At 33.6% G+C, this 27469-nt stretch overlaps 3 protein-coding genes across 5 annotated transcripts in view; 2 read left to right on the top strand and 1 right to left on the bottom strand.

Moving 5' to 3' along the window:
* Positions 1-27469, top strand: part of LOC146533791 (fibroblast growth factor receptor 4-like) — an 86205-nt gene that overhangs the window by 6679 nt on the left and 52057 nt on the right. For 2 of the 3 annotated variants that reach the window (XM_085194993.1, XM_085194994.1), the window contains 7 exons: positions 8233-8350; positions 8500-8594; positions 10469-10613; positions 12040-12217; positions 13501-13754; positions 14546-14580; positions 15137-15300. In XM_085194993.1, coding sequence (XP_085051119.1) covers positions 8233-8350; positions 8500-8594; positions 10469-10613; positions 12040-12217; positions 13501-13754; positions 14546-14580; positions 15137-15300 — 989 coding nt within the window. Of the gene's footprint in view, positions 1-7891; positions 7915-8232; positions 8351-8499; positions 8595-10468; positions 10614-12039; positions 12218-13500; positions 13755-14545; positions 14581-15136; positions 15301-27469 lie in introns of those variants that run through there. The other variant, XM_085194995.1, reaches the window with a different exon arrangement.
* On the bottom strand, positions 6213-7583 carry LOC146533793 (uncharacterized; the record flags this gene model as incomplete). Its single annotated transcript, XM_085195192.1, has 1 exon — positions 6213-7583. A coding segment is annotated over one exon (1338 nt), but the record flags the coding sequence as incomplete, so codon positions are not given.
* The window catches only part of TwdlT (TweedleT), a 35615-nt gene continuing 23348 nt past the window's right edge, over positions 15203-27469 (top strand). Inside the window, exon 1 of the mRNA XM_085195006.1 lies at positions 15203-15300. The gene's annotated coding sequence lies outside the window, so the exon portion shown is untranslated. The remainder of the gene's footprint in view (positions 15301-27469) is intronic.

The following is a 27469-nucleotide window of genomic DNA, read 5'->3' as shown; positions in this document are numbered from 1 at the left end:
CACAAATATGTAATTATATGCGTATTCTATTCGTTATCGTTTATCAATTGATAAATGAACAGCTTTATTTGTCTTTAATAGATAGTGAATTAATTGTTTTTTTTTAAATATTATTATTATATATAAGATTTAATGGTCGTAATAAACACTTTCTCAGGTTCACGAACAGATAAATATACGTTAATTCTTAAATATATTGTAGATATGGACGTATGGGGAGGCTGGGTAGCCCGTGCCAACCTTAGTATAGTCTGGTTGCCTAGAATCTTTACTAAGAAAATATTAAGGCTAACAAATAAAAAGAAACTTTAACATAAAAAGAACGATTTTTATACTAAATTTCTTATATCAGCTTATTTATTTAAAAAGTTATTAAATCTGTAAAAAATTATATGTTTAAAGATGTAATCCATATATCTGTACAAATAATAATTTTTTTTTTTAAATTTTGTGCAATATTGTCATTAAAACATTGGAAATGAATATGTCAACACAATCAATCACTCAAGTGGACTCAAGTAAGCCCATAAAAGTGCGCAGCAATAATGGCCCCGAAAATAGAAAATATTAGGTTCCATTTTCTATTCATTATGAAATGTTGTTTTACTTGTTTTTTAACCACATGTCGCACATTGCATGGGAGGCAAAGGGAACCCAGTGTTAACACACTACGTTCCGTTCCGTTGAGTGGCGAAACTAAACGCCGCGCGGAAATGAATTAAATATTTTACTCCCCCGAGAGAAAATTGAACCCACAATCGACAATCGACACGACGACCTCAACGCTTCGTAATATAATTGTTTTACTGATTCTATCTATATAACACAATAATATATTAGACAAAAGCTTTTTTACACTTTATAAGTATGTTTTTTTTATCTTTGTAGGCTATTAAAACAGGCAATTAAATATTTATTTACTTTTTAATTAAATAAATTATTCACTTAAAAAATAAACAGTAATTGCTTGCTTAAAAAATTAAAAACTAGTTTTAAAGTTCTATTATTAATCATTTGGTTTAAATCAAATAAGCTTTGTTAAATATAGCTTATTCATGCAAGTTAATTAATGCGTACAGTGTTTTTTGTATTCAATTCGTTTTTTATATTGTGGAGTGATTATAATTAAAATATTTGTCTTCCCAGTCTTGTCTTGTAAAACAAAACGAGTGCTGACATAAAATAGTTGCACGCTATATACCGCATTCAGCAGGCAGGCAGAGGGAACCTAGTGTTACGACACTTTTCCTCGACACCAGAACGAAGAAAATGGAAATATGAATTTAAATAAATATTTCATCTCCTTGAATGGGGATCAAACCCACACCTAGTTGATTTTACAGTCACAATTTGTGCGCCACGACTGGCCTCATATAAAACATAAAATAAAAGATAAAAATTCAATTTTACCGTGTGGAAATAGAACAGAGACCCATCGCTTCTACAGCCACACCCTTGTGCCATCGAGCCTCAAGACGGCTTCAAGAAGAAGATGACATTAAGATAATAAACTCTGCTCCGCCGATTCCTTTACCGCCTCACTGATAGACACGTATCAACCCTCAACATTTAGATTGTCAAAATATCTTACGGCTATGAAACGTTATATGGAATACAAAATTAAGTTAATATTCAAATTTTAAGCAAACAAACGATACTCGGCTTTCAACAACAAAATAACTTTTGAAATAACATTCGGGGTTTATGTACGCAAACACTGTATTACAGTATGTACTATTTACTTTTGCTACCAGTTTCTAGCTTTGGCTATGTTTACACTTTTAGGCTTATATGGACGTAGATATCTGTATTGATTTGATTTCTGAAATATACTAACTCTATTAGAAGTAAAACTATTAGCGCTTAAAATAAGCCAGATTCCAAGACGAAGATTTTTCTTCAAGGATATTATTTTCTTTATTTCCATCTTAAATTACCAATATTTTTAAACTATAATAATTTTATAATTACATGCATAGTTATTTAGTTTAAACGACCTAGCCTGGTCATTTAAAATTAGAAAACTTATTGTTTGTTTTAAATCACTTTTTTATATGCCAAATATTATCAACATATTTATCTTTTCTTAATATATGTATAAAAAAACCTTAACTCTTTTAAGAAGAAATTATAGTTTATATAATTTATATGACGATTCTTGAATTTAAAGAAAGAGAGAATTAAATAATATATTGTTAGCGTACTCGTGTAATTGTGGGTAGATGGTGAAAAATACAATAAAAGCAGTGGAGTTGTGTCAAACGGGAACAGTTGCTTGTAGGCGGAAGCCCTGATTGGAAGGTATCTAGTGTTGTTGTTGTTGCTCTTTATTTATGGCGTTCCGAGCGTGCCAATTCAGCACTAATCACTTCGCCAGTGTCACGTTGAATGGAAAACACACAAAGGAGAATGTACGGTAAAACAGATAATATAACGCAATAGGAGAATGCACGTTAAAAAGAGATCCAGCTAATATACTGCCTTCACCTATAAGTAAAAAGAATAGATATTATATATATACAAATATAACAATATATACATAATAAAGGGTTAGTACTAAGTAATATTTTACAAAATTGTTAGCTTATACTTTAATATTATTATATTTAATATATTTACATAAAAACTTACACAAAGGAGAAAATACAAACATTAACAAACATTGAACATTAAGGGGGCGGGGAACTATATAAGGAAGGACATCATACAAGGGACGAATTAACTTGGGACATGTGAAAAGGATGTGGGAAGGGGAACCTTCATCCAGGCCACACTCACACAGTGAGTGGTCCCTGACCCTGATCTTAGCTAGGTGCACAGGTGTACTTGCATGCCCAAGGCGCAATCGACAAATAGTTGATATAATCCTCCGTTTAGCAAATTTTTGAGAAAAGAACCAAGGTCGCCTTGGGATATTGGGTTGGATAGTAGCATAAAATTTACCTTTCTGAGATTTTGATAATTCCCAGAACTCAGACCAAGACACATCCAAATGAGTTAATGCAAGTGACAACAGATCCTGGGCCGAAATAAAAAAGTTATCTAAATTTCCACACTGGATGGCTAATTTTGCGCAAGAGTCTGCAGATTCGTTCCCATTGATTCCAGAATGCCCTGGAATCCATGCCAAAGTAACATCCAATCCCTTTAGATAACATGAGTACAGTTCTTCACGAATCCTTAAAATAATTGAAGACCTTAATTTACTACGAAATGGATTTCCCTTTATCGCCAATATACAGCTTAATGAGTCGGTACATATGACAGTCAGTTTAAAGTCATGGGAGAGTGTGAACCGGATTGCTTCTAACAAAGCAACAGCCTCACCAGTAAACACAGATGATTCGGGAGGACATTTAAATTGTAATATAATTTTGAATTTTGGTATCCAGCATGCTGCACCAACACAGCTTTCCTTAGAAAGCTTTGATGCATCTGTAAAGATGAGGACATGGTTTGAAAAATTTTCATTTACTATGGCTTGAAATTTTGTGTTGGTGTCAACATCTCCCTTGATTAGGCCAAGATTAGTGATGACAGTAGGATGGTGTACTAGAGCCTTATAAGGCGTGCGGAATAAAGGATTAGATGGAAAAGATGACAAGGGATGAGGAAGAGAGGTAAATTTAAGGAAACTATTGAGCAAGTAAGGGAGAGGCCTGCCTCGAGGGATGAGGTCCGCTAAATCAGATAGCTTAGACCATAGGGGATGGGAAGAAAGCTGTAACATTTTACCAACAAACCGATCAGATAGGAATTGTCGACGGATAGGAAAAGGCGGATCTACACATTCCACCTGCAGTGCGTTGGTGGGGGACGACTTCATTGCACCTATAATAATTCTTAGGCATTTGTATTGAATTTTATTGAGTTTCTCAGTAGCAACTTTGTTAAAGGGGTCTAAAACAAATAATCCATAGTCAATGTGACTACGGATTATGGCATTGTACAGTAGTTTAAGAGTATATGGATGTGCATCCCACCACACACCAGACACCGCTCTCAAAGCATTGATGCCGCTTTCACATTTTTTACTGATATGTTCAGCATGAGCAATTCCGTTCAGTCTTTTATCAAGAACCATGCCTAAGAATTTAACATTTTCTGCTAATTGAATAGTATTATTACCGCAAACTATTTGGAAATCAGGAGTTACTCTCTTTTTGGTAAACACTACCGCCCGGCACTTTGCTACTGATAGTGCCAAGCCATGATTGGAGAGCCACTGGTTTAGATAGTGCAAAGCAGTATTTAAACGATAAGTTATGTCCTCCACAGATTTTGAGCTGTAGTAAAGGACGATGTCATCAGCATACTGAAGAATATTACAAAAACTATTGACAGATAATTCGAGGTAATGGGTGTATACATTATACAGCAGAGGACTGAGAGCTGAACCTTGAGGCAAACCTTGCCAGACAAGTCTGCGAGGTATAGTAAGAAGTGGATGCTTTACAGATATTGATCTACCGGTCAGCAGATTACATATGAAATGAGTCATTCTTGGCGGAATACTCAGCTGATGCAATTTTTGCCTGAGTACCGGAAGAAGAACATTGTCATATGCAGACGCAACATCTAGAAAAACACCAACCAAATACTTTCCTTTGGCATATGCTCGTCGAATGTCTGTAGTAAAAACACTGTGACTATCTGTAGTACTTAACCCCTTTCTGAAGCCAAATTGAGAGGGTGCTAAGATATTTCTGCTTTCCACTGTCCACTCCAAACGATTTTTTAAAAGCCGTTCCATAATTTTTGATAAAGCAGATGCTAGGGCAATGGGTCTGTATGAATTAGGGTCAGAGGGACATTTTCCAGGTTTTAGGATGGGAATAACAATTTGGGATTTCCAGGATTCGGGAATGTTACCTGATTGAAAGATGTTGTTAATCAAATTTAAAAAATGTAGCTTAGACTTCTCATTTAGTCTAGCAATAAAAGAGTAAGAAACACAATCCTCGCCTGGGCTAGTGTCTCTCAAATCCGTTAAGACATTATTGAGTTCCTCAAATGAAAAACAAGCATCCATTTCATCCGAAGATTCAATCAGAGGGGATATAATTAAATCATGGGATGGAACAAAAGGAGGAGCCAGTTTGTTAGCAAAATCATTAAGCCACAAAGAGGGATTATTGGAATTGGGACTGGGAGCATTGTTAAGAGAACGACGAAATCTCTTAACATTAGTCCACACAAGGGAAGGAGGAGAACGGGGATCAAGGGATTCACAAAAATTGACCCATCCAAGTTTCTTCTTTTTCCCAATCAATCTTCTAAACTTCGCATCGTTACGTGCATACTCAATATAATTCTCCATAGTCATACAGACTGTGTACGACTCCTCAGCAGATGTTCGCCGAAGGACAGAATCAGAGCATTCCTGATCCCACCAGGGATTGAAATGCATCTAATTCTGAATGGAGTGTTTTTTTGGAATATGAGAGTCAGCTGCAGATACAATGGCAGAGATAAACCGATCATAGCAAAGAATGATATTCTCAAAATTACTAGACTCAGGAAGATTGTCAAGCATGCAATCCACAGAGTTAGCATACTTATTCCAGTTAGCTCTTTTAAGGTTATATTTAGGCAGAGCATTAGGGATGGGAGCAAGAGGAAGTCTATGGTACAAGGAAAGTAGAATAGGGAAGTGGTCACTACCACGGGTGGAAGGAAGAACAGACCATGATAGCTGGGAGGCAAGAGAGGGGGACGATAGGGAAAGGTCAATAGCAGTCCTTGGATTCCAGTTAGGAAGAACCCTACGAGTCGGTGAGCCATCATTGAGAATGCATAGAGATACATCATCAATCATGTCTACCAACGAAGGAGAAACTCCGTCACAGTAATAACACCCCCACAAAGTGTGATGAGTGTTAAAATCTCCCAGGACTAGCACAGGACTAGGAAGCGAAGAGATAACAGACTTAAGCTCAAGGAAAAGAGAGGAAGAGGGATGAGGAATATAGACTGATAGGAAGGAGATATTGAAAGCCCTCACGGCAACAGCATTAATCTGTTGGCTATGAGGGGGGAGAGGAATTAGGGAGTAGGGTGAGGAGTGCTGGATAAGGATAGCACTGCCTCCATACCTATCATTTCTGTCCTCCCTTAAACAGGAGGACCCCGGCACCCTAAAACGGGAACCAGGGACCAACCATGTTTCCGAGAGGGCAACAATGGCAGGTTTGTGCAGAGAAATAATATGAAGTAATTCATACTTTTTAGCACGAATACTACCACTATTCCACTGCAGAATGGACAACGGCGCCATTGTTGAGAGTATTAAGGATATTGAGTAGGTTAGAGGCAACGTTGGACGGTATAGGAAGTTCATTGGCTGTTGAGATTATGCTTATGAGGGTTTTAGTTAAAGCAATCAACAGATCCTTACTAGATTCTGTTGAGCTGCCAACACCTTGATTAACACCTTCATTCAGAGCGCAGCCATTAGGAAGAGATGAGGAACAATTTGCAATTATGGATTGGTGAGCCTGTCTGTCATATCCCTTTGCTAAAGGAGCGCGGGGACGAGGAGTTTGGAAAACAGTCTTGCGGTAAGATTTGTAAGGAGTGACTGGGGCTAGGACTTTTTGTGGTTGGGAGTATGAGTAAGTAGGAGGGGAAAAAAGTTGTTTTGCGATATCCGCATAGGATCGTTGGACAGGAGGGAAACGAGAGGATGCCTCCATATAGGAAATACATTCCTGTGACATTGTAATTTTTATGGATTGTTGTCTTGCAAACTCAGGACAATCTTTGTCATTAGCAAAATGCTTGCTATCACAAAACAAACATACAGACATTTCTTTATGTATGTCACATGTATCACCACAGTGAGCTTGGCCACACCTGTAGCACCTAGGCTGAGACCTACACTGTAATTTAACATGCCCGAATCTACAGCAATTTAAGCACTGGATGGTAGGATATTTATATGGTTCAACAGGTAGGGAAGAATGATATGAGAAGACCCTTTCTGGCAACACTTGTCCACGGAATGTAACTACAACCGACTGAGTCGGGACCCATGTAGTCACACCCTCACTAACACACTTTCTGTTCAAACGTCTCGCTTTCAAAACCTGACCACATCCAGAGGGAAATTCCAAAGATTCAACCAATTCATCTAAAGAGAAGTCAACTGGGACCTCTCTTATAATTCCCATTCTTGAAATGTTGAAAGTTGGGATAATTGCCACATACTTACATAGACTAAGAATGGGGTTTGATAAAAAACAATTCGCTGCAGTAGCATTTGAGAATTGGACGCTAATTTTATTACGCCCAACATTTTTAACTCCATCCTTGGTAATATCAGTTATCTTATTTTTGTGTAGAAACTGACCAAATTTAATAGCTCTAATTGTTGTTCCAGCTGCAGGGTCAGGGGTTTCCCTTGACACATACACTAAGAAAGGGCCTTTGTCAGAATCAATATATGCTTTTGGGATATCAGATAGGGATGGATGGACATATAGGTTTTGGATAGAAGGTGTAGCGGTTGAGGGATCAAAAATAGTTTTTTTAATTAAATCATTTTCAGAAGATGTGTCTCCACCTTGCCTTTTCACCACCAGAATCAGGGGGATCAGGTGGACGATCAGGATCCATATTAAAACTAAATAGTCTAACCTACCTTAAATAACACTAATCTAACAAATAAAACAACACAAACACTCACTACAACCCAACACCTTCTTAATATAGATCTTTTAACAACTTGCAACTATTTTCACTTTAAAATAATATACTAAAATAAGATACTCTCACTAACACGTGTGTCAACCATAACAAACGTCAGCGAAAAAAAAAGAGGTATCTAGTGTGTAGTGTTGTTATAGAGTGATACATGTCACTTATTGTAATTACGTGGAACCTCTATCCGAGTACTTTGGAAACATATAGACGGTATGTGTTTTTATCGTTAATTTAAAAACGTTATTCGCTTCCGTTTTCTAACAACATCATCAGATTATCTCTACTATATTAAATAATCATATTACGATATATTTAAATAGATGGGTGATAATTTATTTTCATTTTCTTTACGTCGATCTGATAACAAGACAAAACGCGGTGTTAAACTGAACCACTCAACGCGGAATGTCTCGAAAATAAGGCGGACAGGATACGTGTCCTAACAGAGACAGCAGAGTTACTAAAGGGAACCTACCCTCTGCCTATCCTACTATTACATACTATTCTAAGTTAAGATATTTTTTACAGAAAAGTCTATACAGTGTTCGTCACGCCGCTCTGCCTGAAGGGGTCGTTGTATACCCGTTGCCACTTAGAGGATCAGACCACGAGCTGATGTTCAACGTCACATGGAGACCACCGCACGGTAAGTTAAATACCTTAGTCGAATCGGCCCATCAATCAATTAGACAAAGCGGCGTTAGGTACCTACCACGATTATTACAGAAACGATATTAAATTACATTATTATTCGAAATACGTAAAAAATATAATTAAAATATATTTTGTCCCCAGGACCACTTGTTCAGGAGTATTCCTTGGAAGTCCACAGTCTAACTGACACCATGGATTGTCGATCTAATCTTTGCTATGAATACAACATTCCAGGGGTAAGTAGCTTATTCGTTTCTTCTTCAGTATCCCGCTTTATCCTTCATATGGACCGTTTATTTTGAAAGTGGTGTAAGTCTATTTTTGAGAAAAATTAGCTATCACGTAATTCATGCTTAATTTAACTAAATTGTAATTTTTTTATATATAACTAGTCCGCGTTTAATTTCTCAAAAAAAAAACCCATGTTTAGAACAACTTAAAATCGATCGGTAAATGAAATCATCGACATACTAACCTTTAATTTTCTCGAAACAAAAGAAAATGGACTTACACCACTCTCAAAATAAACGGTCCATATATTAGAAAAGGCAGTGATAACTTAATGTTAAGACAATCCGTTTTCCGCCTTATGCTTAAATTCGAGACATTAGGAGTAGAATGGTAGAGGGTTTGTATCCTGCCTAGCAGTGTTAAGACAGTTCAGGAAATGAAAATATTAAATTTTTTATTGTTTTGAGTGGGAATCGAACTCACAATCGTTGCGTTTACTTGTGCCCCCTCAACGACTTCTTTCATATGTATGATTTTCTTTTTTTTTTATATATATATATATGATCAAACGAACGTTCGTTTGATCATAAAATCTTTTACTCCTATAAACACCAGGAAGGAAACCAGAAAACAAACCAGGAAGTATACCTATTAAAAAGAACATAAAGAGGAAGTAAAATTTTGTTTAATAAAAAGTAAAAAGCGATTTTTTAGGTAAATTTGATATAAATCAAAAGGTTTAAACTTCAAAGAAAAATAGAACAGTGCTATAGGCGAGTAGATTGTAAGAACGGCTTAAGTTTGGTCAGTGTAGTTATAAAAATTGCAGAAATTATTTGAGCTTCGTATTTTTTTTTGCCGTCGTGGTATATGAGTAAACATGCGATTGTAAACGAGACGGTTTTGAATTCGATTTCCATTCGAGTGAATGACATATTAAAAAAAAACAATATGGCTTTAGATCTGGCACATCAACGAAGGAATACAAAATTTAGATAGGAAAAGAAAACTCTTGGTATATTCCTCTTGATATTTTTGATTCTGTATCTGTGTAAAAAATTGTAAAAAATTGGTTTGTAAATACACTTACGAATTATTAAGTAAACTAAAGAATTATTAAGTTTTTTTTATTTGGATAAAATTAATGGATTTTTTTAAACTTATTCACGTATTTATAAATCGCTCTCAACTATGAGATTCATCTTGATACACGATTTTAACAATCTATGAATGGAAACGGCACGTTTTTGTACGTTTCTCTATCAAATAATCAAGTATCTTTATTTGATTAGGACATTAAACAATTTTCCATTACAACTTAAGGATTGAAAATAACAAGATTTGTCATTGTTGAGAAAAGGACTGAAAATTAAAGCAGGTTATTAAGAAAGTTAATTTTGTTTGCATTCTGCTTTACTTAAGTACAATTTTTATTCTTATCTGTTGTACAAAGGCAATTTAATAATAGCTATTAAGGTTTCAATGGGTACTTGGAATAATAAATGAGGAGAGCAAGTGGATCCGGATAATAAAAAAATATGTATTTATACTGGGATTTAAGAGGTCAATGTAGCACAATATACAAGTGACATTCTGATAGTATTTGTTGACAAGACGCGATGGTTGTGAGTTCGATTTTGACTTAGGGAATTGCCTACATTGAAATAGTTTTTATAGTCCCGTTCTTTTATGACAAACGAGCGGCATTGGGTGTCGCCATTCAAAACACGAAATCCCGAAACTTGTAGAACGGAGTGCCTGAACACTTGCCTGTATTCATTTTTAAGTTCAAATCTCCTTCGAATTTCTAATCTAGTAACAAGCTACTCCATTCTCCGCTTATTTCTCCATTAGACACTTTATGTAATATATTTTATAGGAATCTCTGTGGAGTGTAATTCCCCCGCGAGCAAGTCCGGTACAAGAAGGCTGTGCAGTGAGACCCGGTTGCGCTTACAAAGTGAAGCTCATTGCCCACCCCTGGGATGGGCACACCGCGGCTTCTATTAACGTCATGCTTGATGGTACGTAGACCAGAATATCACCTTTCTTTGCGCATTTATATACAGGGTAAGTAAAACAGTGTAAACAAGACGAACGGCCAATATATGTTGATTGGCGGAACACAACACCGCACTAGTATTCGCAACATTCGATAAAATAAACATTTTTTTAGTAAGCTTGTTGCCCTTCCATGCCTTTATCCCATATGTAAAGAAAAAATATAAATCTTTCCTAATATAACAATCACAGCGACATTGAAATATTTCAATGCCAAGCTTTACGGCTCTGTTTCGTGTTATATCAACACTTTGTTTTTCATCTCGCTAAACTGAATTCATATAAAGTACAAATATAACATCGTTCTAGTACGTATAGTATACTAAACAAATGTGTTCTTTAATATCTTTAATCTACTGATACCAAATTTGTTATTAATTTACATGTATTAATGAATTACACTCAAATTGGCTCTCATTTTACATTTAAAATACATTATATTAAAAGATATATACATAGAGCAAAATAGTTACGCTCGCCTATAATAAAACATTTCGAAGTTTCACTACGATGACGTCACTGAATATTTAATGTTAATAAACTTTAGAATTTATATGTGTAAATTACAAGTAGACGTAGAAACATACATTGAAAAACATTCCATTAGATTCTTACAAAATCTGTAAATCCGGTTGAGCTTTACGACCTGGTGAAGTACTCGATTGTTTACGGCAGCTCATACCCCACAAGATATTTAGTTTATATGTGAAAACTGTTTATAAACATGTTAGGCACGTCCAGCATGGATTTAATTCTAAACAGAATAAATACAGTTTAGTTCTTAAGAATGCTTTTATATACCTAACTCATGAATTGAAACAAAAATTTGGAAGTGAAATATTTATTTAAGCTTTTATATCCATTTCTTTGCTCTAGTGTCGAGGCAAAGCTCGTCGTTGAGTTCTGCCACTCAACACGCAATACCTCCAGAATTCGGCAGAAAGTGGGCAACGGAGTGTCTTAACACTAATTTCCCTCTGCCTATCCTGCTGTGTGCGGGATACAGCGTGAAGCTGATTTTTTTTATATTAGCTACAACTATCTTAACTATAATTCACAGAGAAATTTATGTAGTGGATCACATTTCAAAATAATAAAAATCACAACTAGATAATAATTTTTAGGTATACAGTCTATTTTGAGAGCCAAACGCTTACTAAGTATCAAATGTACCGACAACATCGATTTACGCAATTGATGATTCATATCTTTACGCTTTACGTCCCAAGATAATCGTTTACACATTATTTTTACTCGATCCTTTTTATTCGATATACAAATTGACGGCACATACAGACAGCATATTTTTTTAAGATATTGCGAAATGAGTGCCTAAATTTAACGACAAATTTAACGAGTATATCAATTCACCCAAGAGTTTTCTTTCAGAATGCGTGGCAGGAGTGTGTTCCTGCGCTCACGGGCCGCGACTCCCCGTCCCGATTGTGACAGCTCGCACCATTTCCATAAAAGGAGAACTATTTGTAAATGTAACATGGACGTTGCCCACGCCGAAAGAACCTTTGAGAATACCGCCGAGACTGATGAAAAAGTTTTACTTTGTCAGGTAATGTTATCCCCATTCACAGATGATCCCCATTCGAGGATATGAAATATTTTGTTTAAATTTAAAATTAAATTTAAATGCGGGATTCAGCGTGAAGCTAAAAAAATACATAAAATGTATGGATATCTGCGTACTTAATATCTATAAAATAACTTCAAAACACTCAACGCTAATATTATTAATTATGTCCTAAAATATTTGGGGAGCAATTGAGAAAATTGTAATTTGATATGTATAAACATGGCCTCGTAATTAGCAAATTAATCATTGTTACTTGGATCCCTATTAGTGAGAAGACAATCTAATATGTCTCGTAATTACGTTAAGTAATACTCGTATATGAAGCCGTTTTCTGATTATCTTTCTAAAAAATATAATTATTAATTACTCAATAAATGTATACAAAATGAACAAATATAAGTTTGTAATTAGTTATTCTGTGAAACACTTAGACATTCATTCATTCACTTTTAGAATATTTTTCTTCATTAATTGTATGTAAGTTCTCACTTCATGCCAAATTTTATGACTGTAGATCCACGGAAAGTAACTTATAGGCATGGGAAATACTGTAACGCGTAATTTCAGCTTTATACGTCCAGGCGATCTTGGGATAAATGATTTTGACTGATAGATACAGCCAGACAACAAAGTGGACCTACAAAGGTTCAATTTTTTCCTTAAAAACATGAATTTAATATGAAACCTATAATCATTCAATTTAAAATTTAAACTTTTGGATTTTACCAATTTTTTAAATTTAAAACTAAATTTTATAACGATTAAATTTCCCAATAATTATAACGTCCAAAAGTTACATATATTCACGAAACGCTATAATTAACACGAAAAGCTATAATAACCACCTAATGAATATTCCGTAATCCGTAACACAAAATAAATAAAAACAACCTAATTTTGGTCCGAAATGGCATATTTTGCTCCATATTACGTATTCCATCCGCAAATCCGGAATATCATCAGAAAAATTCAATTTTCGCGTACGATTTTAACGTTCTTTGAACGCAAGTGTCGCATGACTAAGTTTGGGGGAGAATAAGCAGCATTATCATGGAAAATGCTTTTCTGTGCTACCCTCATTCATATTGTTACGGCTCGGTGACGTCAGCACGCGTGGAGCCTCCGAGATTTTTATACGTTATTTCTACTCTTTTGTACCTATATCTTGGGTGCAGCGATCAACATACAAAGCCTCGACAATTGGACTTATATATAGGCATATAGAACAACCAGAAATAATAAAAAAGGCATATTACTTCCAGCTTAGGTAAACAGATGGTCTCTGACGCTCATCCAGCTCCGTGGTACGCCCGTACTATATCACGCAAAGTGGATGCTTTCGGCTTCGTGGTGGTACCTGACGTGGAGTACTGGCAGCTACTTCCTGTTACAGAACGAAATGATAAGAGTAATAAGAGCCTTACGAACATTGTGCTCGATGTGAAGTTGTTAGCGAGAGTTAGTTTAGTGGATGAACGTGGTTGTGTTGGACCAGCTGGGAATGCAACTGCTTATGGTACATGTTTTATTTTATATTTGTTTTTCCCTATATCCCGCGAATAGCAGGGTTTGCAGAGAGAAAGTAGTGTTTAGACACGTGTTGAGACTTGAATCGCAATTTTCGAGACATTGTTTTGGGAGTCGTAAAAGTTATCGCCGTGCTTCGTCTTCTTATTAGAGCGAGGTAAAAAAAATCAATTCTTCGCTCTGACACGAAGGCAAAAGCCCAACGTTAAGTTCCGTCACTCAACACGCAAAGCTCTAAAAATTCGACCGAAAGTGGGGAACGGAGTGCTTTAACATTATGTACATTCTGAATCTGTTTTATTTTTTTTTATTGTAACTTCTTTTATTATGACAGTCTCATACTACTTACACATATCTTGGAAAATTTTGGACTAGTTATAATCGATAGTCCTTAAATAGCTTTAATAGAAAAACTCTATCATTGGACCACTAAAACTTGGGATATAGTAAAATTTTTATTATATTTACTCAACCTTACTTAGCAAGATTAAAGTATATAAAGAACTTTATGTTCAATTTCTATAAATTATATTAGATAATGCATTATTGTTTATTAATATTTTTATATCTTCGCTCTAGTACCAAGGCAAAGCGCGGTGTTGACTTGCACGGTGCCGAAGAGTTACACGGTGCTGAAAGCTACTCAACATGCAATGCCCCTAAAATATGGTGGAAAGTGGAGAACGGAGTGTTTTAATACTAGGTCCATTCTACTTACCCTGTTATATATGGGATATAGCGTGTAGCTAAAAAAAAATTATAGTATTTAATTTTTTTTAGATCCAGTAGAGGCAGCTGGACCTACACTTACTTTGGTAAGTTTATAGCAGTTATACTATATAATGTATTTATCTATATATTAAAACGTTAAGATTATATTAGAAAATAAATGCATTATTTTTTTGGTAATGTATCAACTAGAAACACTTTAAATTGTTTAAAATAAAACAAATATATAATTTTTATTCAGCCTCGCATGTAGCAGGATAGGCAGAGGATAGACCCTCCACCCCCCACTTTCTGCCGAATTCTCGAATCATTGCGTGTTTCCTCAACCAATTAAAGCTACTTAAGGGACTACAAGGGACGGTGAAACTATTGGGCGTATTTTTCTTCTTCTTAGTTTTTATTTAGTTTATTTTTTTAACATAAGTTATAATGAGTGTACTGTATATCTATCTATGGTATGATACCACCCAAACCGGTGAACCGATTTTCTTTTAGTTTCTTTTGTTTGAAAAGTGACTTAATCGAGAGTTCTTAGCCATGTATTAGGGAAATATGATCTATCTAGTTCTAGTTTTTTTAGAGCTTTTTGTGCCGGGGATTTTTAATTATAATTTATTTATAATTTTTTAATTCGTATAACAGGCACTGTGGGCTGCATTCGGCGGTGCATGCGTGGTGGCCATGGTCGTCATACTCGGCATCAGCGCTCGTGTCGTGAAACATATATTAAATAAATTCCGCCCGGCTTCCATTTCGGCACCTTTGCAGCCAATGGCTCACCGGCCTTTGTGGTTCCCGCTTGGCACGTGAGTATCTAGTTATAAGTTGCTATGGAATCAAAAAAAATCAGAAAAACCAATAAAATAAAAGTTAATGATCGACAACTTGTCTCCAAGTACCAAATGTTACCAACATTTGTTCTGTTTATTTTAAGAGAAAGAAGAAAATTTTGTTTAAATAAGATTTAGCTGAATAAAACATGTATTTGGGACAGCAAATAAGATATGTTCTTCTATAATACGAAAACGGAAATTACAATTTCAACCGGAATAGAGATATGAGTACAAAATATGTATAGATATTATGAAGAAATTTTCTATTATGAAAAGAATAGCGTAGTGGAAGCACAGTTCTTCTACAGTTACACAACTGTATGAACGCCCACTCGTAGGCGTTAATTATATTTGCTTTTTTTAATTCTTCGCTGTGGTGTCAAGGCAAAACGCGTCGTTGTGTTCCGTCAAAGGTAGTGTCTAAATGGAGACGGAGTGTCTTCACACTAGATTTCCCAGGTTCCTTCTGCCTACAATACTATGTATTGGATGGAACTATAAACTAGGAAAATTAAGGGTATGGTACATAGTATTATATTATATGATTTTTTTATATACGAATAATACTTATAAAATTTTTATACTTATCTATACTATTAGATTTTGTACTCACATTTCATTATACATACATTATTATATCTTGTTAAACTTTTTCAAGCAAAAGATAAAAATGTATATTAATCGAAACTACTTAGTTTCATTAAAGTTTGATTTTGAATACAGGAATTTAAAAGTAAACGATTATATTTGTTTTAAAATTCACGAAGTAGCTTCTTTGCCTCTCTTATTTAAACAGGCGCTCGATAATTTCGTTCATCCGTTATCCTATATGATATCTCTCTGTAATTAATTATTATAAAATTATATATGCTAAAAATGAAATAAAGATTTGCAGTTTAACTCTATGTTGATATAAATAGAATAAGACAAAGGGCAACGTTAAGGCCCGTCACCCAACGTGCCAAATCTTAAAAAATTGTCTACCCGTGGAGTGTCTTGACTTGTAACCAAAAATTTTGCAATTAAAAAGGAAAGAATGGAGATTATATCTTTCCTCTCAGCAGAACTGACTTCCTGGGAGTGGTAACTTGATGTTCATTCGAATATACATAAGTGTTTAAAAATTCTATTAGAATAAATAGTTATACGAAGCTTTAGCAATATAAATAAATATACGTACTCCAAGAAATTAACTACTAAAAGATTAACATTTTTCCATTCCTATATTATGTAGGTACAGGGTAATTAGGTACACCTTCTTACCCTATACCTATATAATGTAATACTGAATTTATCTTGAAATTTTATATATCAAATGCTCACAATTTCACTGAACACAACGCCCTTCATACTTTGACAAATAATATGGACGTGAATTGTCTGCTCACAAAAAAGATAATATAATTTAGAAAATATACAAATATATGTAAAATTGTAGAGCATGCAAACACCTGAGGTCGTTGAAATTTTCTTCTCTGTGTAAGACATAGTTCGGGGATGAGTTCCGTCACGCAATATCTTGAAAATTAAGCGGAGAGTGAGAAACTGAATGTTTTAACCCTAGGTTCCCTCTGCCTATCCTGTGCCCTAACGATATAGGTGGCTTCTTAGCTATAATCTTAATTATGTCTGTAAGTGTGTTATTTATGTGCTGTCCAAATAAATCAGCAGCAGTATAGGCAGAAGGAACCTAGTGCTGAGACACTCCATTCCCCGGTTTATTCTTGTTTCTGCTATTTATTTATTTATTAAATTAAACAAACCCACTATTTTATACATAAAAAATGTTAACTTAATTAAAACTTTAAAACTTTTCATAGAATAGGTCAAAAGAAGCTAATGGAAATATTTATTCTGGAATCCTTTCACAATTTTCTTATTAAACACCATAACGTCAAATATCCTTTCCAAATTGACATTGAAGAATCAAAAGGTCCTATTTACCAACTAAAGCTAATTTGTACGCAATTGCCTTAGAAATGTTGGCGTTTCGTGGCATTTCAAAGAAGGACTGTAAATTCAGTTAAACAGAGTTAATGGAATGAATACGATGAAAGAGCTGAGTTAAAAACTATACTAGTTCTGTTCTGAGACTTTGAATGAAGTTTAATTTAATATAAGAGTATATTTATTAAATAATTTTCATAAGTCCGTGCAAATAGTTTTCCTTTCATATTTATTTTCCATATATTACACTACATGTTGAGCTCAAAGGTCTAAACACCAATTGAATGAAAAAAGCCTCAACACATTGAATTCGAGACGGCATTGACTGACGGAAAAAACACCGCGCTCTGTCTCGCTGAAGTTGAATAATAAAAAAAATTCATTACCACATATAAGAATCGAACTCACAACCACCATGTTTACAGCTACATGGCGTTATTTTATATGAATACACTCATCTACTTAATGATTATCACTTCATTGGAAACTTTTAATTTCTTTACTGATTTGCTTAGTTTTAGAATTAGATCTATTTTCCTATAACATCTATGAATTCCCACGTAAATTACTTTGCCGTGTTAATTGTACTATGGGAAGAGAAATATAGCGGGTTAAGTATATAATAAATTGTTATAATTAACTGATATTTTCCGCGATAATTTTTCGTAATAAATCTATAAACGTAAATTAGTTAGATGCGTAATTTACATAACGTAAAAAAAGGTCTAAGCTATAAACTAGCTAAAACATAGGTAAAACGTTGCTTACACTGCTATGCGAGAAAAAACGTGATAACTTCACGCTTTATCCCGCAAACAAAAACAATGAACCCATCATCACTCACACAAATTGCAACGATAACGGCATCATGATTAAAAATAAAAACTACTACATTCATTATATTAAACCTTATCGCGTATGTATATCATTACATAACCTGATAGTATCGTGATGGATCGGCAGCGGAAATTAGTCCATTGTATTCAGTTCGACTCCCGACGTCGTTGAAGCTCATTTATAAGCACTTTCACTAATTCTCATTCACCGTTTGTTTTTTACATTGCTATGAGAATTGTTCCTAATTTTTGATGATACTTGCGAGAGACGTGTTCAAATATTAGAGGTTTTTTTGCTCTTTTAAGAAATCGTCGTGGCACAGTCAGGCAGTTTGACTTTAGAGGTGATAGGTGTTGGTTCGATTTGCACTAATAATATTAAATTATTTTCATTACCCCGCTCTAGTAGCGAATTGAGCGTTAGTGGGGAACCGAGTATCTTAATATTAGGTTCCTTCTACTATACTATACGGAAAAAATTGTGAAGCTAATTTTGTAGGATTCCGTACCTCAATAAAAAAAACTCCTTATGGATAACTTTGCTGTCCGTCTGTCCTCCTATCAAGATCGCATGGTGAAATTAATGGTACGGATCCCTCGATGGAAGAATCGGTTCTACTGATCGGTTTTTTTCTAAATATTTTGTAAATTATTTTAACGAAATACAAATAAATGAATATAGCATTAATACTAACCCACTCTTATATTTCACCTTATAATTGTCTAACTTTAAGCGTGAGATATTATCATTGACAAAAGCGAGCGAGCGTGATATTAAGAAACTTATATCCTTCATATGATAAATGTTATAATAATCGAGGCGCAGTAGGCAAATTAAATTAAATACAAGATGTTTGTGGATTCTATTCCCGCTCAGGATGTTTATTGCCATTGTGAGAAAGTTTAAAAAGAATTCATAGCTTATTTTTGTCCTCAAAGCCTAGAATAAGAAAATCTAAAATCAGCTTCACGCTGTATCCCGCACACAGCAGTGTAGCCAGGCGGAACCTAGTGTTAAGACACTTCTTAACACTACGGTTCCCTCTGATAAGTGAATGGAGTGCCGTTCCCCATTTTCTTCCAAATGCTGGAGGTATTGTGTGTCGAGTCTAGCGTACTACATATTGCTTGATACATTCCAAAGTTATAAAATAAACCTTTAAATTAAACAATTCAACTTTATAGTTATAATAAACCTTTAAATTATATATAATAAATATATTTATTAACTTAATATTTAAAAATACTATTTACTCTTTTACGAAATTTGAAAAAACAATGTAAAAATTAAAAACCCCCAAAAAATAATCTAAAAATTCCGATACTTTCAAAACTTTTATAATTATAATTCAATATAGTCTAAAAGTACTTAACAAAATTATAAACTTTTAGGAGCTTTCAAATCACCTAATTAAAATAAAGCCGTATCCTAATCATGTTTATGACATTGAAGCTTTTATATAAACAGTTTAATTATAATTTTGTTCATTCTCTATAAAACTTATATTAAAATAGCAGAATTATCGTAGTGATCCATCACTCTGTTTACCATTAAAATTTATAAGTATTGAGTAAAATACTTTACGAAGTATTGATGTACCTAGATTTTTGTAGTGTTTATTTATATTGTATTTTTATATCACCTTTAATACTTAATTTCTGTAAATGAATAAATGAATAATTTTATGTGGTGCAGCGACATAGCGTACGTCTGTAAACACGACGGTTTGGGTTCGATTCCAGTCGATAGCATGAATTATCTTCACTTTTAACATGACTCCGCATAGAAGAGTTCCTTCTGAATCTTTAGTTTTCAATTTCTTTATTAATATTTCTATTGCAAGCGGGCGTAACCCCGCACGGGCCCACTAGTTTGTAATAAACGTGAACGTAAAAAAATATATTACCAGAATGACGCAAGTCTAGTAGAACCATTAAATGAGCAATCAGAAAATGGTTATAATATCTTAATATGAACATGATTTACGATCATTTTTCATCTAAAATAGGATGTAATAATAACAAATATATAGGTATTTATTATCACATATATACTAAATATATTGACAACAATTTAGTTATAATAGCGGAGAGTGGGGAACCAAAGTGCCTGAACGGAATGTCTAGGAACGGAATGTGTGGAAAATGGGTTTCTCTTATATGACTACCAAAAATTCTCGTTCTTGGTAGTCAAATAATTTCCCACAAAAAGTATGCAGATGATCGTTTCAATTACAAAATTTCGCTTATAACATTGTAAAAAAACCAGTTAGCAATCTTTTTTTTCATTGTTGCCACTTCGCCTAATTACTTTGTTTCTTTATTTGACCTTCGACATAATTGTAATATTGTTTTAACATGAAATTTAAAAAATCATTTGTAAAATGAGGTTCTATAGACATGTATAAGTAATAATTTCGTAATTATAAGCACAAAATTTAGCGTAACTTTAAAATATATTTTAACTAGCGACCCTCTTGCGGCTTCGCCCGCGTTTACTACTGGATTATTGATATAAGGTATGTTTGCAAAGCACTTAAGATAATGTGAAAATTAATTAAACCCTAATGCAACCCGCATTTTCGTAGTTTCAATAAGGATTTTCCAATTGTTTTACACAGCAAGGATTTTTTATTAGGTACCGTAATTTTAAATCTGTGCTACTAATGTTTTCAAGTACTTATTAAAATATATTTAAATGACTATTTTTAGATAGTTAAATGACTATTTTTAAACGGAAGAAATATTAAACAAAAACCTACCTACTAATAACTACTACAAAAAATATGAAACCAAATATATCGCGCTGAAATAATACATTCAATTCCAATTATCCAATACGTGCAAACACATCTAAATCTTCGTTGCTATAGAGACAGGCGGGTTTTTTTTTTCGAGCTTGCGGTTAATGCTGAAGAGGGTATTCTGTCCCTGATGAAAAGCAAGCACTACGTGGCTGCCTGTGAGGAAAATTAAATAGAATGCATCGGCCGGGAATCGAACCCGGGCCGCCCGCGTGGCAGGCGAGCATTCTACCACTGAACCACCGATGCGTGTAAGGTAGGCGGGCGCGGCGGACGCATGGCGAGTGGCGAGCCGTTTCGCAGCAAGGATTTTTTGATATTGTAACAACTTCTAAAGTACTTATTAAAATGAAAAACAGTAAAAGACAGTTTTGGTCTACATTGAATGGCCCACGTAACTAATATACTTATTTATATGCTGAGAGTAAGGGATAAGTGAAACTTGAGTAACATACAGCTGATGTGTCAACGGCGGGATGTGTCAACAATTAAACGCGTTTTTCTGTAAAACTATTCGCAATTTCGAAAAAGTGTAAAAAGCAAATTTTATCTTCGTTTAACGTAGAAAATTAATAAAGTATTTTAAAAGATAAGGATTAATACCATTATGGAAAAATATCCCTCACAATAAAAAATATATTGAAATTATTATTTTTAGACAGAAAAATGATCACTACACGTTATTCTTAAAAGATACGAATATGCCGTCTCGGACTTTTTTGTAGATCTTATTAAGAGGAACAATACTCCAGTACATTATTTTCATGTAGTACTTACCATTAAAGCAGCGCATGCGCGAAAGTGTCTCAACGGGTAGGACTGTATACATATTTATCGTATTTATGTTAATTTACATAAGATTGTACAAATAATAAACTATATATAAACCTTTTACGAAAAATACTCCACCTAATGGTGAAAACCGCATCAAAATCCGTTGGGTGGTTTAGAAGAAGAAGAGTTAGAAACAACAGACAGACACGAAAAGCGACTTTGTTTTATGAGATATAGGATAGGATATAATCATATGAAAATAAGAATAAATTTATTTTCTAACTTTTTAATAAACCAAATTATGTTTACTCAATGATTATGGATTCGATTCTTATATAATAAAAAAAACATTTATGTATTTGTAAGTGTTTTGTCTTAGATAGAGAACGCGTACCGATGGTTTTCTAACGTTATTCATATAAGCCATTCTAGAATCTATATTGCTTTATATTTTGTACTTGACTATAGTATTCGTTTATTATTCTTGCACATAGGTATATATCTTTCTCTTTAATCAATCTGTCTATTAGTGAAAACTACATTAAAATCTATGGTTTACTTTTATAAATCTAAATCTAAAATGTTGAGGAAGATAAAAACTGTTGTTACCAGTACTTATTGTAACATTCAATTTTCAACTTTCTTTACAAAGGCTGTGTCGTTTGTTATTCAATTTTTAACTTAAGCAAAAGTTTTATATAAAAATTCTTCCATTAAAAGTTAAGTAACTAACTACTAACAACGAAAAGCTTTTAACAACATAATACTTTTAGTTTTCGAATAAAACAGTCAAGTAAATGTTATCAAACTACATTCTCATATTAAAATTACTTTTAATAAATGCCTAAATATTTATACGGCCTTATGTAATTTATATAATAGATCTTTTGGAGTCGTCGTGGCTCCGCGAAAGCGTCTAACTGTAAATGCAACAAGTGCGGGTTGGATTTCAACTCCGGAAAATTAATAATAATTTTCACTTCTTCGCTTTGGCAACAAGACGAAGCGCGGCGTTAACTTCCATCACTCAACATGAAATGTCTCGTAAATTGGGCGGTATATGGGAAACGTAATGTCTTAAGACAGATAAATATTCCCTGCCTATATTTTACTCAAACTTAATAATATATTGAAGAATAACTTTTTTATTAATATTTAATGAAAAGTTAACTACAATTAACATCTTTAAATTAAATATTAATTCACTAAATACCATCATTAATTTATAATTTATAATAAAACATAAATTACTCTAAACAGGATACTAATCTACAACTACAGCTTCCAAGCAGGCACATGCTAACTGCACTACCATGGCGTAACAAATACTTTTAATAGGAACAAAATAACCACACGAATGTACGAAAACAAATTTTATTTGACCGAGTTAACTACATTTACTCAGACATGCTCAATTACATGGCATCACATCTGATGTAACGTATGATTGTAGATGAATCACTAATTGTATTGCCATTTTCTTTTATTTTACCTCTCTATTAAGTAATAGCTTTAATTTTATTTAGGGAGAACGGAGTGTTTTGGCACCAGTTTTTCTCTGCTATTGTGATAGTTTAACAGTGCTAGTTTCCATCCATCAAGACATTTATCTCAGGATTGCGTGAAGATATTCATTTCAATGGAATATAAAATATCTAGGTTTACGGTCGCTCTGAGAGTCGATAATATTAAGTTTTTAAGCAATTAAATCGAAAGATACGAGCGTATATACATCGATGGTCTAACCACCGAGGATGAGGGCGTGCAAAGTGTTGCTCGGTCTTTTGCGGTCTGTTTTCCTAGGCAGACCCTGGTAATAGCCGGGATTCATGCCAGGAAGAAGAAGACGAGGGTATATACATCTTTCGCTTTATTTTGTGCTGCGTAATCAAAACCTATAATTTAGGAAGAAGATGAAACCTCACAATACGTGTTGAGTCGCGGAGCTCAAAGCCGTTCATTGCCTCATTATCAGAGCGAGGAAATGAAAATATTTCATTACCCCGAGTAAGAATCGAACGAACAACCATCGCTGGTACCGTCACACACTTCTACCCAACGTCACAACGGCCTCGCATATTTAATTAAATTATACAATATTTTTAATATTTATTGTATCTTATAATAACACTTCGAACAGTCGTTAACCACTTAATGTGGTTTTCAAGCTTCATTATCCATTCTAATTTGTGAAATTTGTGTTATAATGCAATATTTAATGATACCCATTGATATTTAGTTTTGTGTAATTCTTTCATTGACAAGATGACTTTTGACCTTCTGAGCTATAGATAAATAATATTAAAATTTAGTAAAAGTAATTGTGAAGCCTACTTAGTTTTTTTTTTCTTAGTAAAAGTCAAGGTAATTTCTATATTAGTTTTTGTGATACAGTATCTATTGGTTGACCCAATACTATTTAAAGCTTCACTCTTAAGATAAGTAGGGTTGTGCATTTTCCAGTGCTAAAAAATAAAAATAACAAAATAAAAAAGATATTTATTAAAATATATATTTTTAAATCGGTCGGTCGTAATGCAGGGGCACAAGCGTGTGACTGTAAATGCGATAGATTATAAGTTCGATTCCCATTGAAGAAAATGGAATATTTAATATTTACATTTTCTCGCTTCTTTGACGAAGCAAGGCACAGCGTTTATTTCCGCCAATCAACACTCAAGGCCAACGATGTGTCACAACACTAGGTTTCCGATGATGAAAAAGATGATAAATATGAGTACAACAAAGTACTAATTATATTAATATAAAAATTATCTGTTAATATTATTTTTAGATAATTCGCATATTCACGACTTTTATTGTACGACTTCATAATATAGAACTTCATACATATTGTTCTCATCTTTTAGACATATCTAACTTTTTTTTTTCTTCTAAGATGAAATACAGCTATATTATATAACTTTTTTTACACATTCTCACACCCATGTGGTTTAGTTAACTTTTGTATGATCTCACATGATAAGTATGGATACAAATCCCTTTAGAAGGAAACTAGTATTTTGTTCATATAGGTGATAAATAGAGAGAACTCTTAATAATATTAACTTTGTTCACTCAGACGGCCTAAGCTCGTTCCTAATATTAATGAGTATAATCATTTACCGAAGTGGGAATTGAACCCACAGCTATCACTGTACAGTACTGTACTAACATTTTCTGCTATTTTCTCTAACCAAGCAGGCTGGGAAGCTACTGTTAAAGGCTAATAATTAATAAATACCCCAATAAATCACCCATATTATTATTTTATTACATAACGCAAACGAATATTACTATTTCAAATACCTTATCAAATTACAATACAATTTAGAACGTTATAACACATTTATTATTTAGATGAGAACATAATATAAGCGATGGTATGTTATGGAGAAATCATTTTTGTGAATATTTAACAGTGGAAACATTGAATAAATTAAACAAAAGAATCTATTATGGCTAGGCCAATTAATATATTGTTTTTAGTTTCACGCTATATTCCGCACTTAGCAGGGTATCCAGAGAGTACCTGAGAACCTAGTGTCAAAACACTCCGTTCAGTCGAATAAAAGATTTTATGTCTATATTTTGAACTTTCTGATTATGGTCTATTAAATGTTATTTGTGAAGTAGGAGTCTTGAATTAAACTCTAGACCACTTCTGTGTTTTAAAAATGATGTAACGATATCATTCTGTGATTTTCCTAGAATATGTCTTTTAGCGATTCTTAAATGTTAGGAGGTAAATTTCGATGGTTTCTTTAATCTGAATTCCAAACTGTTTTTATCTCTAAATAAGGGTGATGTCTTCGTCGATAACGTTAGGACTAGGTACCTAGATAGATCGAACGTTCCGATCCTTCATTCTTTCATCTTTTCAAATGAATATTTTTTGTTTAAAAAAGAAAAATGAAAATAGTATTTTTTTTTAAAAGAAACCTTCTTATACAAATAATACCTACGCTTAGTAATTAGTAAAAATTACTTAAGTAATCCATTTAATTTGCATTAATACTTAAAAAATATACAAAGAGCTCTACAATTACAGCGGTGTAACTAAATATACATACTTTATTATACAGTATTTGAGTTATTTACATAAATGAATTTTATATTATGAAAGTTTGTTAGTTTATCTAATACTAATATTTGATTAATTAATGAGTAAATTTTTTGCATTTTTTTAAGGCGCAGGGACACAAGCGTGCGTCTGTTAACGCCACCCGTCGTAGATTCGATTCCCATGGGGAGTAATAAAATACTTAATGTTTCAATATCCTTTCTCTGGTAGCTAAGCAAGCACTGCATCGAAAAATAGTCGATTTTTTTTTGTAATTACATTTACTTCCATTTTAGCAATAAACTGTTAAACGTACTAAACATTTTATAGGTCACTGATTTTTTCGACCATTTCTAAGGACCGTAATTCGTGAAGTTTCATTCATCATCATTTTATTAGTAAGATAAACTTATTGTGTCAGTTATTTCCTCTTCCAATAAGTTAATAAATCTTTTATGGGTCTCAGTATACGAGTGTATAATAAAATTTCGCAGTGTATTCTAAGTTTGCCACTACAACAATTTAAAGATCATTATAAAAGTGTATAGAAATAATGTCTATTGAATATATTTAGCCAATTTTGTTTATTATTCACATTCTATGTAATAAATATATTAAAATCAAATTAAATCAGCGTACACAGTATACAGTATTTTGCACATTTGTTAAAATCCTCTAGCTTACAATGTATATAAAATTTAAACAATTTAACTCGAACGGCTGTAGATATATTAACATTTAAAAACCTGCACCTACACCGTTGACTCACTCCTCAAATATCTAACCCAATTCTACGAGTAGATTATCTGGAATCTTGATATTTAGTACCAAGATAGATTACCATACATATATATACGGAAAAAAAATCTTCAAAAATCCTTTAGAAAAAGCACTGATATGACAAAAAGGGTTGTAAAAAGTAGCTAAGTCTAATTAAGAGCTTGAATTTTACAGCGAGTGAACTCGGCTCCCACATATATATTTTTTTGGTTAAGTTGGGAACGACGTATTCCTTAACATTTAATTTGGCTTTCATTTCACATTTATGTTTTTGATGAAATACATTTAAATGAGACTCTCCCATCATTTGTGGTCGATTTGGCACAACATGTAATTTAAACAAGGAAGTCGAGCTTGGTAAGGAATAACGCTTCAGGTATCCAAGCAACGAGGCTGTATTGATTAAAACTTTCTCAGATATAAGTGAAGTGCTCTTTTGTTGGGCTTTATCATACGATTTGTTTGAAACAATATGTCTCAAATAACACTGACAACACTGTATAGAATCATCCTAATTTCTAATTTATAATTTTGATTTTAATACATTAAAAGAGAAAAATTTATAAAACTGGGTGCAAACTGAAAAGGCCAACGGTTTTTATTTATTCTCTCTTTTTAAGATAAAGATTACTTATAATTGCATAGTGCGGAAATCAAACTCACAATCTTCATCTATTTTAATTATTTTTATATTTTAATCTTAAAAGTTGCTCTGTTTTAATATAAAAGTAATATAATTTTATACTTCAGTACACAGTAAACTGAAATGACAGTTAGGTATAGCGCGCACTTGTGATTTTTGTCACCGTGACTGTTGCGCGACTGTCACCGTGTACATTACACTAAATGAAGGTGCGCGCATTTGGATACGTGACAATTGGGTGACTTTTTGTCCGCAGGGCCGGCAACACGCCGGTGACGCAACTGTCACCGCGTCC

Source organism: Heliconius melpomene, chromosome 12 (assembly GCF_056956725.1).
Source record: "Heliconius melpomene rosina isolate 202511_hmr_F chromosome 12, ASM5695672v1, whole genome shotgun sequence".
Taxonomy (NCBI): Eukaryota; Metazoa; Arthropoda; class Insecta; order Lepidoptera; family Nymphalidae; genus Heliconius; species Heliconius melpomene.
This window is presented reverse-complemented; position numbering and strand designations above follow the sequence as displayed.